The sequence below is a fragment of the Schistocerca gregaria genome, chromosome 4, assembly GCF_023897955.1.
Source record: "Schistocerca gregaria isolate iqSchGreg1 chromosome 4, iqSchGreg1.2, whole genome shotgun sequence".
In the NCBI taxonomy this organism is placed as follows: Eukaryota; Metazoa; Arthropoda; class Insecta; order Orthoptera; family Acrididae; genus Schistocerca; species Schistocerca gregaria.
In genome coordinates this window covers 769,317,054-769,333,472 of record NC_064923.1, presented here as the reverse complement: position 1 = coordinate 769,333,472, position 16,419 = coordinate 769,317,054, and the positions used below count along the sequence as shown (strand labels likewise).

Below are 16,419 nucleotides of genomic sequence, written 5' to 3'. Positions count from 1 at the left end.
AATATGGAAAAATATAAGTTAATACTGATGACTACGAAGATCAAACCTGTAATGTTCGGTTACAGTATTATTAGTGACCTGCTTGACACAGTCAAGTCGTTTAAAGATCTGAGTGTAATGTTGCAAAGCAATATGAGATGGAACAAGTATGTGAGAACTGTGGTAGGGAAGGCGAAGGGTTGACTTTGGTTTATTGGGAGAATTTTAGGAGAGAGTGGTTTACTTGTAAAAGCAACTGCATATATATAGCACTGATTGACTTGAGTGCTGCTCAAGAACCGGCTTTAAATGATGATTCTATTAATGTCCTACAACATACCTCTCACCCAGTGACCTTGAAGACAAGTTTAGAATAATTATAGCATGCACAGAGGCATTCAGACAAGTAGTCTTCGCATGCCCCATTTTTGAACGGAACAGGAAGAAACCATAATAACTGCTACAGTGGGATGTAGCCTCTAATCATGCCCTCCACAGTTGTTTGCAGACATTAGATGTAGATGTAATGACTGCCTGGACTGGCTTGTTGTCACTGGCAAGTAAACTCATTAGGCAGTGGCTCTGCCCCTCCAATAGATCACCTAAGCACCCCCCCCCCCCCCCCCCCCTCCATTCCCATGGCAGTGTTCTGCCCTGTTCCACTGTGATACCCATACTCATCTGCATCCATCTCGATGTCCACTGGTGAGGATACTATATCCCTCACCCCTGAAAAGGCCCTTAGGGCCGAAAATGGCTGGTTTGTGCCGTGAATTGTGGCGCAAAACCAGAGAGGGTGTGAGATTTCTCAGCAGCGGATCGACTGTCAAAGGAGACAAGGCCTGTGCAGCTGGCTCTGCCAGGAGGGCGGAAGATAGCAGAGGCTGGGAATGTCCTCTGTCAAGCGAACTGTTCTTCTACTCAAGTTATGAAATAATTTTTTTTCTCTCCAATTTGTTTTTGTGCCTCTTCCTTAGTTACCCAATCTACCCACCTAATTTTCAGCATCTTTTTTAATTTTTTGTTAATAGTACAACATTTCAGAATCTTTTAGTCTGTTCTTGGTTGAACCATTTACTGTCCATGTTTCACTTCCATTCAGTGCTATACATATGACCTTCAGAAAAAGCTTTTCTAACACTTAAATTTATATTTGATCCTAACACAGTTCTCTTTTTCAGAAAAACTTTGCTCACCTTGTTGCTAGTTTGCATTTTATATCCTCTCTACTTCAGCCATTGTCAGTTATTTTCCTGAGCCAAAGAGTGAAACTCATCTACTGCTTTCAGTGTCTGATTTACTAATCTAATTCCCACGTCATCACTTGATTTAAGGTGACTTCATCTCTCTCTTGTGATATTAATACTAAAACCACTTTCATCACACCACTGATTCTGTCAATTTGTTTTCAGAGTCCTTTGACATCTCTTACAGAATTAAAATGTCTGTGGCATATCTTAAAATTTTTTATTAACTTTCTCTGAACTTGAATCTCCTTTACAGATTTCTCTTCGATTTTCTTTACTGCTTGCTCAATGTAGAGATTGAATAACATTGGGTAAAGCAAAATTCTTGTTTCACTCTCTTCTCGACTGCCACTTGTCATCTGTGTCTTCGACTTTTATTGCTGTTGTGTGGTTTCTGTGCAAATTGAAGATAACCTTTCATTTACTATGTTTTATCCCTGATGTCTTAATAATGTCAAAAAGTGTATTCCAGTCAGCATTTTCAAAGTCCTTCTCTGCATCTACAAATGCTATAAATGTTTGTTTGCCTTTCTACGAGCTATCTTTAAAGGTAATTCACAGAATAAGTATTGCCTTAAATGTTCCTACATGTTCAGAACCCAGACTAATCTTACACAAGGACAGCTTCTACTAGTCTTCAGCGAATTATTTATATCAGTATTTTGCAAATCTTTAAACTAATGGTTTGATAATGTCCATTCTTGTCAGAATTTACCTTCTTCCCATTTAAGGATGATAACATAATCAATTCAGTGTCTAACAAAGGACAGCTGATGTACAGTATCGTGAAGAAGATAAAATTCTCTCTTTTTCCATGAAGTTACAATTGCAGGATAAGAAGGAAAGAAAGACATAGATGACAGAAACAACTGCAAAAAATTTGAAGAACAAATTGAATTTCAAATGTATGCAAATTGTTGTGCGTAATTGGTATACGTTCATTCTTGCTGACTAGACATTGTTGAGCTTATACCGGTAAGGTGACATATTAAAACGCTGAAAATGATTCTTTGATATCACCAATGTGGAGGGTCCAGTGTGACAAATGGAAGTGTATTTTATTGATGATATAGAAGAGTATATTTTCAACTGATGTCACCTTGGTATGTCACTGTCTTGAAAAGTGTTGAAGATAGTTATTTGTATGAATGTTAAGTATCTGTGAGCTGATGTACCAGAGTACTGCAAAACAGAAAAAATGTCATCACATTTTTAAAGAGTTATCTGTGGTTAAAATGGACAAAACGTTTGTTTCATTGTGGATACTTTTTTCCCCAGTCAGATACATTGATAAATTTTTGGTGACATTAATATAATAAAGTTCAAATGTTTTTACACTGCAATAGGACTATCTTTGCAAATTTTTTGAACAAGTCAGGCTCATTGTGATACATCATTTTAATGGTGACATTGTTGTATAATTGTGCTATTAGCAGTTAAAAGCATTTTTTAAATCTGTTAAGCATTAATGTATTTATTCATTAAGTTATTTTTAAGTTAGCTACTTAAACTATATTGCAATTTTATTTTAGTTTCTTGGAGACCAACGTTCCGCTTCTTGTCCTCATTGAAGCAGCCAGGGCAGGAAATGAAAAGGAAGTTGAAGAATACGCCCTAGTCTTCACTGAACATGCAAATAAACTGGTCGAGGTAAAAATTTTACATTTTTGAATTTGTTACAGTGTTCAACTTCTTAAGCACTTCTTGTTATTTAGAGTACGCCTTGGAAGTCTCAAAATATTTTTAGTTGTAAACACTGTTTGTTACAAAAAGCATGGTATGATACTTGTAAAATTATGAGAGTTATTTTAAGTAGACATTTTTCAAACAGGCAGCAATCAGTATATTTATCATGTTTCTCAATTTTTTACTAAGGTATGTAACAATACAAGAGAAGGGAAGTTGCTGCTCACCATATAGTGGAGATGCTGAGTCGCGATAGACACAATAAAAAGATTCGCACAACCATAGCTTTTGGCCATTGTGCCTATCGCGACTCAGCATCTCCGCTATATGGTGAGCAGCAACTTTCCTTCTCTCGTGTTGTTACATTTCATCCTGGACTTTCCATTGTTTGATTTCACTTAGGTATATGGGTTATTATGTCTGAGAAATGCCATGTTTTTAAGCTGAGTTCAACTAGATGAACGCTGCAGTCTGAGGGGTTCCAAAACTTTGAAAAATGAAGAAATGTTCAGGAAATTGGAAAGCTCTTAGTTGTGATGGTACTTACTGATGACTGGGGATCTTTATGTTGCATATGAAGGAGAGGAAGAGGAAGAAGTATAAAGAAGAAGAAATATGATGACGATCTTGATTCATGTTTCTGTTGTTCTTTCTTCTGCACTACTGTTCCTCACAGGGTCAGTTTTCTAATTCATAGACTACTACCTGAAATGCACTCTACCTTACTGTGTGAAGCAGATCTGTTTATGGACATTATATCCATCTGAAATTACGAGAAGCAGTGAAAGAAATGGCAGATAAAACGTGTGCTCCACATAATCAGTTTTTAGAGTATTTTGCCCATTGTTTTGAGGTTGGTTGTACCTTATTGTAATTGTTACAATAACAATTGAGAAACTGTTATGGAGAAGAATCAAATACAACATTCCTTTGCCTTTGATCATTTACAGTTGGACAGTTGTAGAGGAGGGAATTGCCCATGACCTTTGTGAAGGGTCCATCACATTATTTGCCAGAAGTGGTCTAGAGAAATTACAGAAAACCTGTATTAGACAATGAAAAATCCAGGATGGAATAATGACAGTATTATGAAAAGTATAGATTGCTACTCACCATATAGTGGAGATGTAGAGTCACAGACAGGCACAATAAGAAGACTCCTGAGAAAATAAGCTGTCAGCCAGAGGGCTTTCTTCTGAAAGAGGCCTCCACTGCGTCTGGCCACTGAGGACAGACCAGTGATTTTGCGCGTGTGTTTGGGGGAGGGGGTCGGGATGGCGGCGCCTCCTTCAGTAGAAAGTCGTCTGGCTGACAGCTTATTTGTTCAGGAGTCTTTTTGTTGTGCCTGTCTGCGACTCTACATCTCTGCTATATAGTGGGTAGCAATCTATTGTTTTCATAATACTGTCTAAACCTATATTAAGATGATAGTGGGTAGCAATCTATTGTTTTCATAATACTGTCTAAACCTATATTAAGATGGCCAGAGAGTTGAGCATCATCATCCTGATTATGAACACAGTATTTAATTTGCTATGTTATTAAAAAGTCAAGTTTGTTATTAGCTGCCCTCTGACTACAGCCTACTTGATGTAAAATATGCTAAAGGCAAAGACGCAGATATGATAATGGTAAAAATAGAGTGTATGACTAACTGAGAAAAGTAAAATTTTGTCTTGAGTAATTTTTGTTTACAAGAAAGAGAAACCCACTCAACTGTCAAGTAGCTGACATGTCTTTGACACCGGATGTGTGAATTCAATACCATCAATAGCATTAATTGATATCTGATGACATCAGCAGGTGTAGTACTACTAAAGTGCCCACGCTTGATGACTTGAAGATTAGCGGCACATACCTGTCCAACTACAACATAATAGGTTAAATGCTAACTAGTTAATTACAATGAAAGTTTTGAAATGTGTCATCAAAGTTCTTAGAATGAAGATAAGGAGACAGTTGTTGGGAGTTGGTGGCTCTGGTGTGCATGTTATGCATGTGCACCAGACATTAAAGAGGCTGTAAGTCCTCTCATCCCAGTGAGAACCACATTCTGCAGCTGAAATATTAATTCAGAAGCATCACACGCACACAAAATGATGTGTTTCTGTTGTTGTTGTTGTGTATCTAGCCTACATTTTTGTCTTTGCTTATTATACTTTAAATGTAGCTGCCATAACATGGGCCATCCTGATGAATACCTTACTTGGAAAGTTTCGTTTAGTCTAAATAAATCTCTCTGGTTTGCAGGTTGCCAATTTAGCATGCAGCATGTCTGGAAATGAAGATGGAGTTAAGATGGTACGTTACGCTGCTGCACAGATAGAGAATCTTTGTCCTCAAGTAATAAATGCAGCACGCATTTTGGCAGCCAGGCCACGTTCAAAAGTTGCTCAAGAAAATATGGACGTCTTCCGTGATGCATGGGAAAACCAAGTGCGGATTTTGACAGAGGCTGTTGATGATATCACTACTATTGATGATTTCTTAGCGGTCTCAGGTAAATATGTGCATTAATTTATACTTCAATAACGTAATAGGTAAGATAGCGTTCAGTACAGCTTCTATAACAGTTATAAATATTTGCAAAAAAGTACAATTCTTTGCAAACCTTGCATAGTTGTGTGTTCCATTTTTTTTTCATACCTTATTTGATGCCGTGTGGGGTAGCTGCGCGGTCTGTGGTGCCTTGCTAGGGTTCACACGGCTCCTACCATCAGTGGTTCAAGTCCTCTCTTGGACGTGGGTGTGTGTATGTGTGTTGTCCTTTAAGTTAGAGGAAGTAGTGTGTACGCATAGGGACTGATGACCTCATCAGTTTGGTCCCATAGGAACTTACCAGCAACTTATTTGATATATGTAATAACACTTTCACTGTGATCTTGAGATAGAAGATGCAAAAACTCCGTGTTGCCGACTTCCCCCCCTCGTTCATAGTCATGTATACTACTTTTACTTCAAAGCCTTGTGCTGTCGTACTTCCTTATATTTGATCAGAAGACATTAGATTAACATAACGAACACCAGTTCGGGCTTTGGTGAGGAAGAGAGACCTCAATTTTTGTCAGGTAATACATATCCAGGCGACTGTTGGAGATTCTGTAGAGCAATCAAATTGTAGATATGTTGAATGCTAAGTTTCAGCTACTGTTCCAAAAGGTCCCAGACATTTTCTTTGCTATTATTATTTTCTTTGGTATTTATATGACTTGGCCGACTTCTACGAATCCACCTGTTGTCGTTACATTCGTGGAGGATATAGAAGAAATTGTGTTGAAATAAACATCCTGCATCATGTTAACTTTAACCTGAGTGAGCAGATCCAAGCCTCGGTTCGAAAAACATATTCCTAGAACATCATAAAACCATCGCCATCCTCCTCAAACTGCAGGTTAAGTGCCTCATTGGGGTGTCAGTGCGCTCGACACGTTGCATAATTTGGAAATTGGAAGTTGTAACTTGTTGTACCTCACTACCACCCAAGCCACCAAATGCGCAGTTTCTATGTTATTTGGCTCACTGAAGCTGTGCAGCTCTATATACATTTGTGAAGTACCTTAACTATAAAAGTCCATTGCAGGCAGTTGACTTTACATTGTTTACATGGAATCTAGTTGAGATTGGCCTGCAGTCAGGTATACCAAAATTTCTGTCAAGTTTGAGACCGATTGTCTTTGGTAATTAGGATAGGTTAGCGGGAGACTCATCTATGGTCCCAGTCGGCTAAGATCATATTACAGTCAGCATCTTTACAGCGTGTTACATGGCTCTGAGAAGTACACTGTGCTGTGTAGACACATAGGATAGTCTATGTGGATAAACCAACAATGCATAGCTTCATGGTTGTGGTCATGCCCAAACACAATAGAGCCTTTCTGCCATTGTTTCATGTCTCCACATTAACCCACCTCCATACAACTCTCCGGCCCGTAAACACCACTTCACTGTCTCAACTTAGGTCAGCAGTGTAGTGTCACTTGATTGTCTGGTACCAATTCTATACTACCTGGAGGACTAAAAAGTGACTATTGTGATCTTTTAAGGGAATAACTAACATTTTGTCTGCTGAGCTTACCAAGATAGCAGGTGACCATATATGTGAGAGTTGTGTGTGTTCTACTTCTGAAGAAGGCCTTTGTCTAAAACTGGATAATGTTTCTTGTGTTTTTTTTCAATGAGGCTATTTGTGATTCAATGAATACTCTTCATGGTGAGTAGCAATCTGTCCTTTCCATATTGTTGTTGTTCCATCCTGGGCTTCCATTGTTTGATTTTCCAACATAGAAGTAATATATTCAGACAACAAGGTGAATCTTATATTAGTTTTGTGCTGTCCTACTTTCCACATTGTCTGTAACACCAAACCAGTGTTTTTTCGTGATTGGGTGGATGCATGAAGTATCTTCATCAATTGTGAATATTCTTTCAAAATTCTCATCATCTTTCTCTCCCCTCCATGTTTCTTGTTGCTTTACTTTCAGGATGCCAGCATATTCAGGGATGTTCACAAAAAACCCTAAATGTATTTACTGTCCCTCAGTTATTCTTGGCAGTTCCTGTGAGGCCAGCAGTCTTGTCAGTTCTGCGAAGTAGCTGCAGTAACTGGTAGTGTGGATCTTTTGTCTCTGCAGGGTGCGTCCACTCCTGAGGCCAGTCTTCCCTTCTGAAGCCTGGGGATGCCAATGTAATTTTGCGTAGTACTAGATGCATTTCCCCCAACGACTTCAGGGCTGTTTCTTAGAACTCTGGCCACCCAGTTGGAACAGCTGTAAATTACATTTCCACTTCAGTGTGCTTTGCCCTCGCAGAATTTAATGCATTGTATTGGGTTTTCTCTTTGTATATTATGAGATGCTGCTTGGTACCCTGTTAAAAAAGAGTAACATATATGGCTTTGCATTGAACAGCAGATCTTGTTCTTGAAGACAGTAATTATAAGATCTGATGTACAGATTAATTTTTAGTCACAATTGCCTGAAATATTTTTGTGATGAATGATCATGGTATTTTGTGACACTTGGCTTAAAAATCTTGCACACGATTTTCGGTGAAAGAGGAAGTTGTTAGGGAATAAATAACTTATGTCTTTTAAAAGTAATGCTCTGTTATTTCTCAAGTTTCTTGTGCTTGTTTTCAGAAAACCATATTCTTGAAGATGTGAACAAGTGCGTGTTGGCACTTCAAGAAGGGGATGCCGACACCTTAGATCGCACCGCGGGAGCCATTCGTGGCCGCTCATCTCGTGTTTGCAATGTTGTGGGGGCAGAAATGGATAACTATGAACCAGGAATATATACAGAGAGAGTTTTAGAGGCGGTTAAAGTATTGAGAGATCAAGGTAAGAGAACAATGCATTATGTTTTGTCATAAACAGTACATATTGTTTTTCGCATAAATTAAGTGAAATACAAAAAAATTCATGGCACCCTTCTATGTCAGCCTCTTCTGGGCCATCTAGAGGAAACCCTGGTCTGGTTCATGTTTATTGATGACATCTCTATAATCTGCACCGAAGCCCAGATCACCTTATCCTCATTCTTCCGCAATCTCAACACCTTCTCTCCCATCCACTTCACCCGGTCCTCTTTCACCCATCGTGCCACATTCTTAGATGTAGATCTGAGAGAGATGGTCTCATCCACACCTTGGTTCACATCAAACCCACCAATCACTGGCAGTACTTGCACTTTGACAGCTGCCACCGCCTCCCATACAGCCTCGCCACCCATGGCAGTTGAATCTGTGGTGATGGGAACTTCCTTGCCCAGTATGCTGGAGGCCTCACAAAGGCCTTCGCAGGCAGGTAATACCCTCCAGACCGAATACACAAACAGATCACCCATGCCATATCCCCCCACACACCCGATCCTCACACCCATCCCAAGAACCAACCACAAAGAAGCACCCCTTGTCACCCAATACCACCCAGGACTGGAAGATCTGAACCATGTCAGGGGTTTGATTATCTATCATCATGCTCTGAAATGACAGACATCCTACCCGAGTACTTCCATCCCCTCCCAAAATGGTGTTCTGCAGCCCACCCAATCTCTACTACATCTTAGTCATCCCTATGCCACTCCCATCTGCAATCTCCTGCCACAGGGATCATATGCTTGTGGAAAGACCCAGATTCAAGACTTACCCAATCCACCCACTCGGCACTTCCTACTCCAGTCCCGTCACAGGCGTATATACGCCAGCTGAGGTTTGGCCCCTTGTGAAAGCAGCCATGTTATATACCAGCTCTGCTGCAACCATTGCACAGCACTTATACATTGGTATGATAACCAACCAGCTGTCAACCAGCATGAATTAACACCACCAGACTGTTGCCAAAAACATCGTCGACTAGGGGCACAACATTCGAGATTTCAAAGGCTGCTTTACGACCCGTGCCATCTGAATCCTCCCCACCACCACCGGCTTTCCTGAGCTGTGCAGATGGGAGCTATCCGCACTGCTCAGCCTTTGCTCCTGTAACCTCCCTGCCCTAAATCTAAGATAACTCACTGTCCCCACATCCCCCACCCAATAGTTAGTGTGTGTGTGTGTGTGTGTGTGTGTGTGTGTGTGTTTCTCCTACAAGCTTGAAAAAGGAATTTCATTTGGAAAGCTAGCAAAGCTCTGTACCTTTTGTTTGTGTATCTATCGAAAATGCAATGCTTCTGCCTTTTGGTGAGTCATCTCCTTTATTCCTAAATAATGCATAAAAATAACATTTAATTGAAAAATTGTGGTGTGCATAGTATTTCTGTATGCAGTAATGCTTGTAATCATGTAAGATCATACACTTTTGTAAATTACAGCAAATAACTGCAAACATTTCTGACGTAATAAATATTGGCAAGTAACTATCCTTAAAAAAAAACTAGTGAAAAGCTAGTACCATGATAAGACAATATTGCAGCCAGAAAAGAATTGTAATAGAAAATCCCTGACAAAGCACAATATAATGTGCATTAATAGAAAATAAAGTAAAAAGTAAACAGCTTATTATATAAAACGAACGTTACTCCTGTGTTAACTTTTGAATCATAATACTGGTTATATTCTGAAGTATTATTCACCAAACACATAAGAGTTAACCTTGCTTTCAAATTTTAAATTTTTATCTGCAAATTCCTGTGGTCCCCTGAGTGAAAGTGAAAAGAATCTGGCTGCAGATATAACTAGTGTCAACACTTATTCAGAAATATATTTTGTAACTTAATTGAAATTTATATACAGTGATTTGTTATGTATAGAATGTTGCATTTTACTCAAAGCTACAACATATTAAAATTGAGTTAAATTATCTCTATTTATAGTATCTTGAAAAGAAGACAACTATTTATTCTTTTATCTTTTACTGAAGCTCGTCACAACAAATGTGGCATTGGATTTTATGAGAAAAATACTCTTTTTCAAAATATTGTGAGATCTATAACTTGCAAAAACAGTATGGTAAAGCATGTGATGTGGAAATAGTGCAAGATGGTGAACCACATATAAGAAATACAAATTACATTATAAGCCAGAAGCCGTACAATTAACTGTTATGTTATAACATAGGACATCCATGTTTAATATTAAAAATGCTTCTGAGGCTCTAACAGGTACTCACCAGACTCAGTGTCTGAGTGAACTCAGAACTCTGAAGCTTTTGGCTGTTGAAATTACAGGTTACTATTCATTATTTAATTGGATGGATAAAAATCTACTCACCAAGTGGCGACAGAACTATTTAGCAATAAATAGTGTTTTTGAGTATGAGTAAGCTTAAACAACTTGCCTAATCCTGCAGTGTAGCCACATCATGTACTTCCTTTGAGGTTTTACTTGCTAACAGTGAATGATATAGCATGCTGAGGAAGAATGTTTCTGCTTTATAAACCGAAGCGGTATCACATGATGATGAATGTGGGTGCGAATTTTGAGGTACTGCTTATAAGATTAGGTAAATAATATTGAACTTTCTTACTTTAAAGTGTTAATAACACACATTTGCATTTATATGACTTGTTCTGTGGTGCAGTGATGCCAAATTTTGCTCAGCGAGTTGAGGTGGCGGTAGATGCTTTGTCTTCCAATCCACCCAAGGACGTGGATGAGAATGAGTTCATAGATGCATCTCGACTTGTATATGATGGTGTTAGAGAAATAAGAAGAGCTGTACTAATGAACAGAGTGAGTGTTTGCTTTTTCTAACAAATATTTACTCATTATATATGACAACTATCAGTAATATGCTTTGTGGTCAGTAATTTTAGAGTAAGAGTTGTTTTTGCAATGGAACAAATTTTATATGTGCATAAACATTACATAAGAGTGGCAGTGGAATATTAGGTAATGTTGGAAACATCTAGTAGACATATTAGGAACAGTTCAATAAATTCATATGATATGATTTGCATATCTCTTTCTTGAATCAACGACTCAGCTCGTGAAATATTAGACGTGTAATAATAATCTGCATAAAGATTTAAAATCATTTGCTTTTTTGAAGAAAGGTGTACATTGTTCACAAAGAAAAATTTTCAATAACTTACCAGCAGCCATAAAAAGTTAAGCTACTTATTGAGTTCAGAGGAGCTTAAAAGATTTATTGGTGACCAATTCCTACTCCATTGTCAAAATTTCTTTATCGAATTGTAGGGTCAATTGACTGTACCGATACTGGATATTGGCTTTGTCCTGTGGTGTATTGGTATTGTGGTGTTTGTGGTCATATATGTGCAAAAGAGTGGAACACTGACAACTTGTTTTGGAATATAAGTTGGAGTGAGAGACTGATCTGTAACACAGCTGGAAGTCTAGGTTAGATGCCTTATAAATATATATTGTGTATTTTTGTTTTTATGACATGCTCTACATCCTTGAGGATCACCTCACATGGAACTATGGAACAAAAAGGGAAGATAGGTGCAGGGGAGAGCTTCTGTAAAGTTTGGAAGGTAGGAGACGAGATATTGACAGAAGTAACACTGTGAGGACCAGGTGTGAGTCGTGCTTCGGTAGCTCAGATGGTAGAGCACTTGCCCGCGAAAGGCAAAGGTCCCGAGTTCGAGTCTCGGTCGAGCACACAGTTTTAATCTGCCAGGAAGTTTCATATCAGCGCACACTCTGCTGCAGAGTGAAAATCTCAATAGAAGCAGCTACTGATCATCTAATCTGGTGCCTGCCTACACCTATCCCATGCCTGTCAGTACAAAGTGCTTTATGCTGTGCTGTACCTTGTGTTTAAACAGTGAACTAAGTAAATTGTTGCTCTCTCCCCCTCCTCCTTTCCCCTTAATTTTCTTTAAAGTGAATCTGTTTACATTAACTTACTTGGCAAAAAGTATTGTGTACCTCTGTGACTGATACCTCAAAGAGCTTTTCGAAGAAAGACGTATCTGTCTAACAGTGTCAATGCTTCTGAAGTGATTAGTTTACTTTTTAATTGCTTATTATGGATTGTATGGGAACTAGTTCATTGTAATCTTTCCTTTATGGGAGACCACAATCATATAAATTTTTTTTAAAGAAATTTCCACCACTTGACTGTTAATTGTTCATTTAATGATTTTGGCTTTGTAGCCATTCTGCATTTTACGTTAGAATGTTAAAATCTGTCTGAGCTGTCTGTGGTTGCAATTGTCGAAATATGTTGAAGGAAATGTTAAAATATTTGTGACAAGTCACGGGCAATTCAGCATGCACTTGAGAATCGGAGCCGAAATCTTGGTTGTATAAAATAAATGAGCAATTTACCATCAAATGGTGGAAATATAAAAAAAAAAGGTTCTTCATGAATGGAAAGTGTTGTCCCATAATATTGTGCCACAAGGTATTAACTAATTAAAACAAACAAAATTTGAGTTATTTTCCAACTTTTATGAGGACGAGGAAAAACATTCTTGACCCGCCACAGAGGTGGCACTGATATGAATCGGTGCTAGTTTTCTTTAAGTTCTGGGGTAGCATGACCAGCTCCGGGTTAACTCGTGTTCCCTATGGTTATCGGGATAAAGTGAAACACTGATTTTAGGTCACATTCATAATTCAGGCAGCCATTATTGAAAGAAATTAAATTGGCAGAGACTCCCAGTTCATCTTGTAATAAAACAATGAAAAATGAAATCTACTTGCCTTGCCATAATACTAGGGAGTAAAAAGTAAAGTAAATGAGTTGTTAATTTATTTGTGAGATCTTAGTAGTTGGAAAGAACAGGATACGGACCTACTTCTTCAGATTCCTTGACAGTATATCTCTAACCATGTGGCCATGCTAAACATGAGCAACATTTAACAATACTGTTATTTATGTTAGGGTCTCCTGAAAGCTTTTATTGCTGATGTATCAGTAATTGACATTTAATTATAAGAAATTGTACCAAGGGTGACTTGTTTGTTATGAATCTTCAGTGCGCCAAAAACAGATTAGAAATATAAAGCTACCCATGAATGAAACATAACACTTTTTGATTGGCCTTCCATTCGAACTTTTGATTGATCACTTGTTTAGAGCTCTGAAGGCATGGTGAGATTATTGCCTAACTTCAGGTTATTTCTGTTCTTGCCTTTACTGACTTTGTTCTGAGAGGATTGTAGTATGTGCAGCAGAACAATGAAGAACTGCGTCTCTCTCTTGAATGAATCGTAGTACGGCTGTAATCATTTCCACACTTGGCACTGTAATTTCTAGTTACTGTGCAGAAAGTGCTACAAAACAGGTATTTGTTCATTTTTTTACATACCAGCAAACATGTGAAGAGAAATGGCACAATTTTAGTGTGATTTCTGGCACGTACAACTAGATAAATGGCATAATTTATTCAAATATTTACAGTGTGCTGTAGCTTGTTACCACTTGCTCACTGGTTGCCACTGATAAACTTTCATAAAACTTTTAGCATAATTTCAAACCTCTCCTACACTTTTTCTCGCTTCCTTGCTTAAAGTCCAATAATTAACACATTAACTCATTTCTAAAGTAATCAGGGGTTTCAAGCTATTTTATTCATGGGAGTTTGATTCTTTAAAGAATCTGGTGTGTACTGGTTTATGTAAATGTTTGGATATAGTAGTAGTCACATTCATAAAAAAGGAATATAAGTACAAAAATGTAGAAAAAATAAATTCTGTACAATCAGGATATAGAAGCATGTGCTTGTGAGTTTATACTGGGAAATGTGATACTTATCATGACAGTATACTGGTCTCCATTGTGTAGTTGATAAGTTTTTTGAAGAATGTTGATGGATTATTGTGCTGTCTGTGAGGCAGAAGGAGGGGTGAGTTTAATGTAAATTTCTTGAAGGACTCTGATAGAAAAGTGAGCTAGAGATGCTGTTAGCCACATGTTATTTATATACATGTGCTGTCCGTTCTTTCAGACTTGTCCAAAAGAACAGACACCATTGTTGATACTACAGCCATACATATACATGATGAAATAGAAATTCTGTGATTGTTGCAATCGGGCATTAAAATGAATTCAGTGGCAACATATTATTTAGTATCAATCATAAATTTCACTACCAGAGTTTCTCAACATAGTAGTACCATTATACAGGTAGACAATGTATTCATACAAGCAGAAGTTAAAGACACATGGCTATTCTGTGGTAAACTATTCGTCAGTCACATTGTGTAACTTAACTCCATGTTCATTTTACAAATCTGCTAACAAAACTGTGAGGCTGATTAATGACAAAACAGGTGAAGATATTTTTTTAAAAAAAAGCTTAAAAATGTTGACTGATGTGAAGGTTACAGTGAGCCTAATACTAGCTCAAAATTCAAGATATTTCTTACTGAATTTATTTCTGTTTGGAAGGGGTTTTAAGTTCCTACGGAGTGGATAACATTTCCAATCATACACTGCAAAGTTTTGGCTATATAATGTGTGAGGTTCTCAGTCACTTACGTAATGCCTCATTAATTGTGAGTTTTCCCATGTGGATTAAAATATGTCATTTTTGGGGAACTCTGTAGGAAAGGAGCTCTGCAGATGTCAATAACTACTACCCAGTGGCAACACCACATCATTTTCTAAAATATCTGAAAAGGTAATGTACTTTGGAGTTGTCACCCTAGCCAATCACATTTTGAATTTCAAAAGGGCCACTCTAGTGAATCAGCTATTAACTCACTTACTGAGCACATAATAAAATCTTAGGTGATAAAATATCAACATTTGGGATCTTCCATTACTTATTAAAGGCATTTGATTGTATTGGTCATAATATTTTATTAGAGAAACCAGATGATGGAAGGTCCAGGGTGGAATAACATCATTATCAAAAGGATAGGTTGGCAGGCTGGTACAAAACACTGCTATATATTTCAGCTTTCAGCCAAAAGGACTTCTTCTGAAGTAGAAAACACACACTTTCACACAAGCACAACTTAAACACACGGGACCAATGTCTCTGGACACTGAGTCTGACCGCAGCTGCCAGAGAAAATGGTCATGTGTTTGTGTTTGTGTGTGTGTGTTTGTGTGTGTGTTTGTGTGTTTGTTTGTGTGTGTGTGTTTGTGTGTTTGTTTGTGTTTGTGTGTGTGTGTGTTGGTGTTTGTGTGTGTGTTTGTGTGTGTGTTTGTGTATGTGTTTGTGTTTTCTGCTTCAAAAAAAGAACTTTTGGTTACTTGAAAGCTAAAATGTAGAGCAGTAATTCTGTTGTGCCTGTCTGCATATTCAACACATCTGCTGTATGGTGAGTAGCAATCTATCCTTTTCATAATATTGTAAGAGAATGGAATATGTAGTTCAGCACTTGCTGGGTTTTGTTTTAATTTAAGAAACAGAATGCTGGAAGTTAACCCTAGGCTGTTCAGGTAATACAAAGAGGGAAGCCACATCATCTGCATGGGGAGAACATACAGTGGGAGTCCTAGAGGGTTCAGTCATGGGCCCACTGCTGTTCTTGCTTTATGTTAATGATCTGCCATTTTATTTGAATCAGGTGACCATTATAGTGACATGAGCAAAGAAGCATCAATAGAGAAAATAGTAAATCATATTTTTGTTAAAGTTGCTGATTAGTATTGCACAAATGGGCTAGCGTTAAAAAATCACAGCTCATCCAGCTTGTGTACAGTCAAAAGTATCTTGCATACTATTAACGTACTATACCAACAAGAAATAATTAAAAGAGTAGACAATTCTAAGTTCTTAGGTTTGTGCTGCTATTGATGAAAACTTAAACCTTATAGTAAACCTGATAAAATGTTGAGTTTTGTGACTTCTGCGATAATGGTAATTGCTAACTTTCTGGATGTAGAAGTCGGCAAGTTCATTCACTGGAGTCTTATGGGATAATATTTTGGGGTGACTCCTCATTAAGGTCAAAGTTATTCATTACATAAAAGAAAGTAATTAGAATTATATTTGGGGTGCACATACATACTGCACAACTCTCTTTAAGCAACTGGGAATATTAATAACAGCCTCACAGTACATTTATTTACTTCTGAAATTTGTTAACAATCCATCTGAGTTTGGGGTGTAACAGAAACATTCACAATCACGACACTAGA

At 37.8% G+C, this 16,419-nt stretch overlaps 1 protein-coding gene across 2 annotated transcripts in view; it reads left to right on the top strand.

Annotated features, from left to right (window-relative positions):
• The window catches only part of LOC126365916 (catenin alpha), a 144,034-nt gene that overhangs the window by 101,518 nt on the left and 26,097 nt on the right, over positions 1-16,419 (top strand). For both annotated transcript variants that reach the window (XM_050008656.1, XM_050008655.1), the window contains 4 exons: positions 2,759-2,876; positions 5,163-5,412; positions 8,050-8,250; positions 10,930-11,081. In XM_050008656.1, the coding sequence (XP_049864613.1) occupies positions 2,759-2,876; positions 5,163-5,412; positions 8,050-8,250; positions 10,930-11,081 (721 nt within the window). The remainder of the gene's footprint in view (positions 1-2,758; positions 2,877-5,162; positions 5,413-8,049; positions 8,251-10,929; positions 11,082-16,419) is intronic.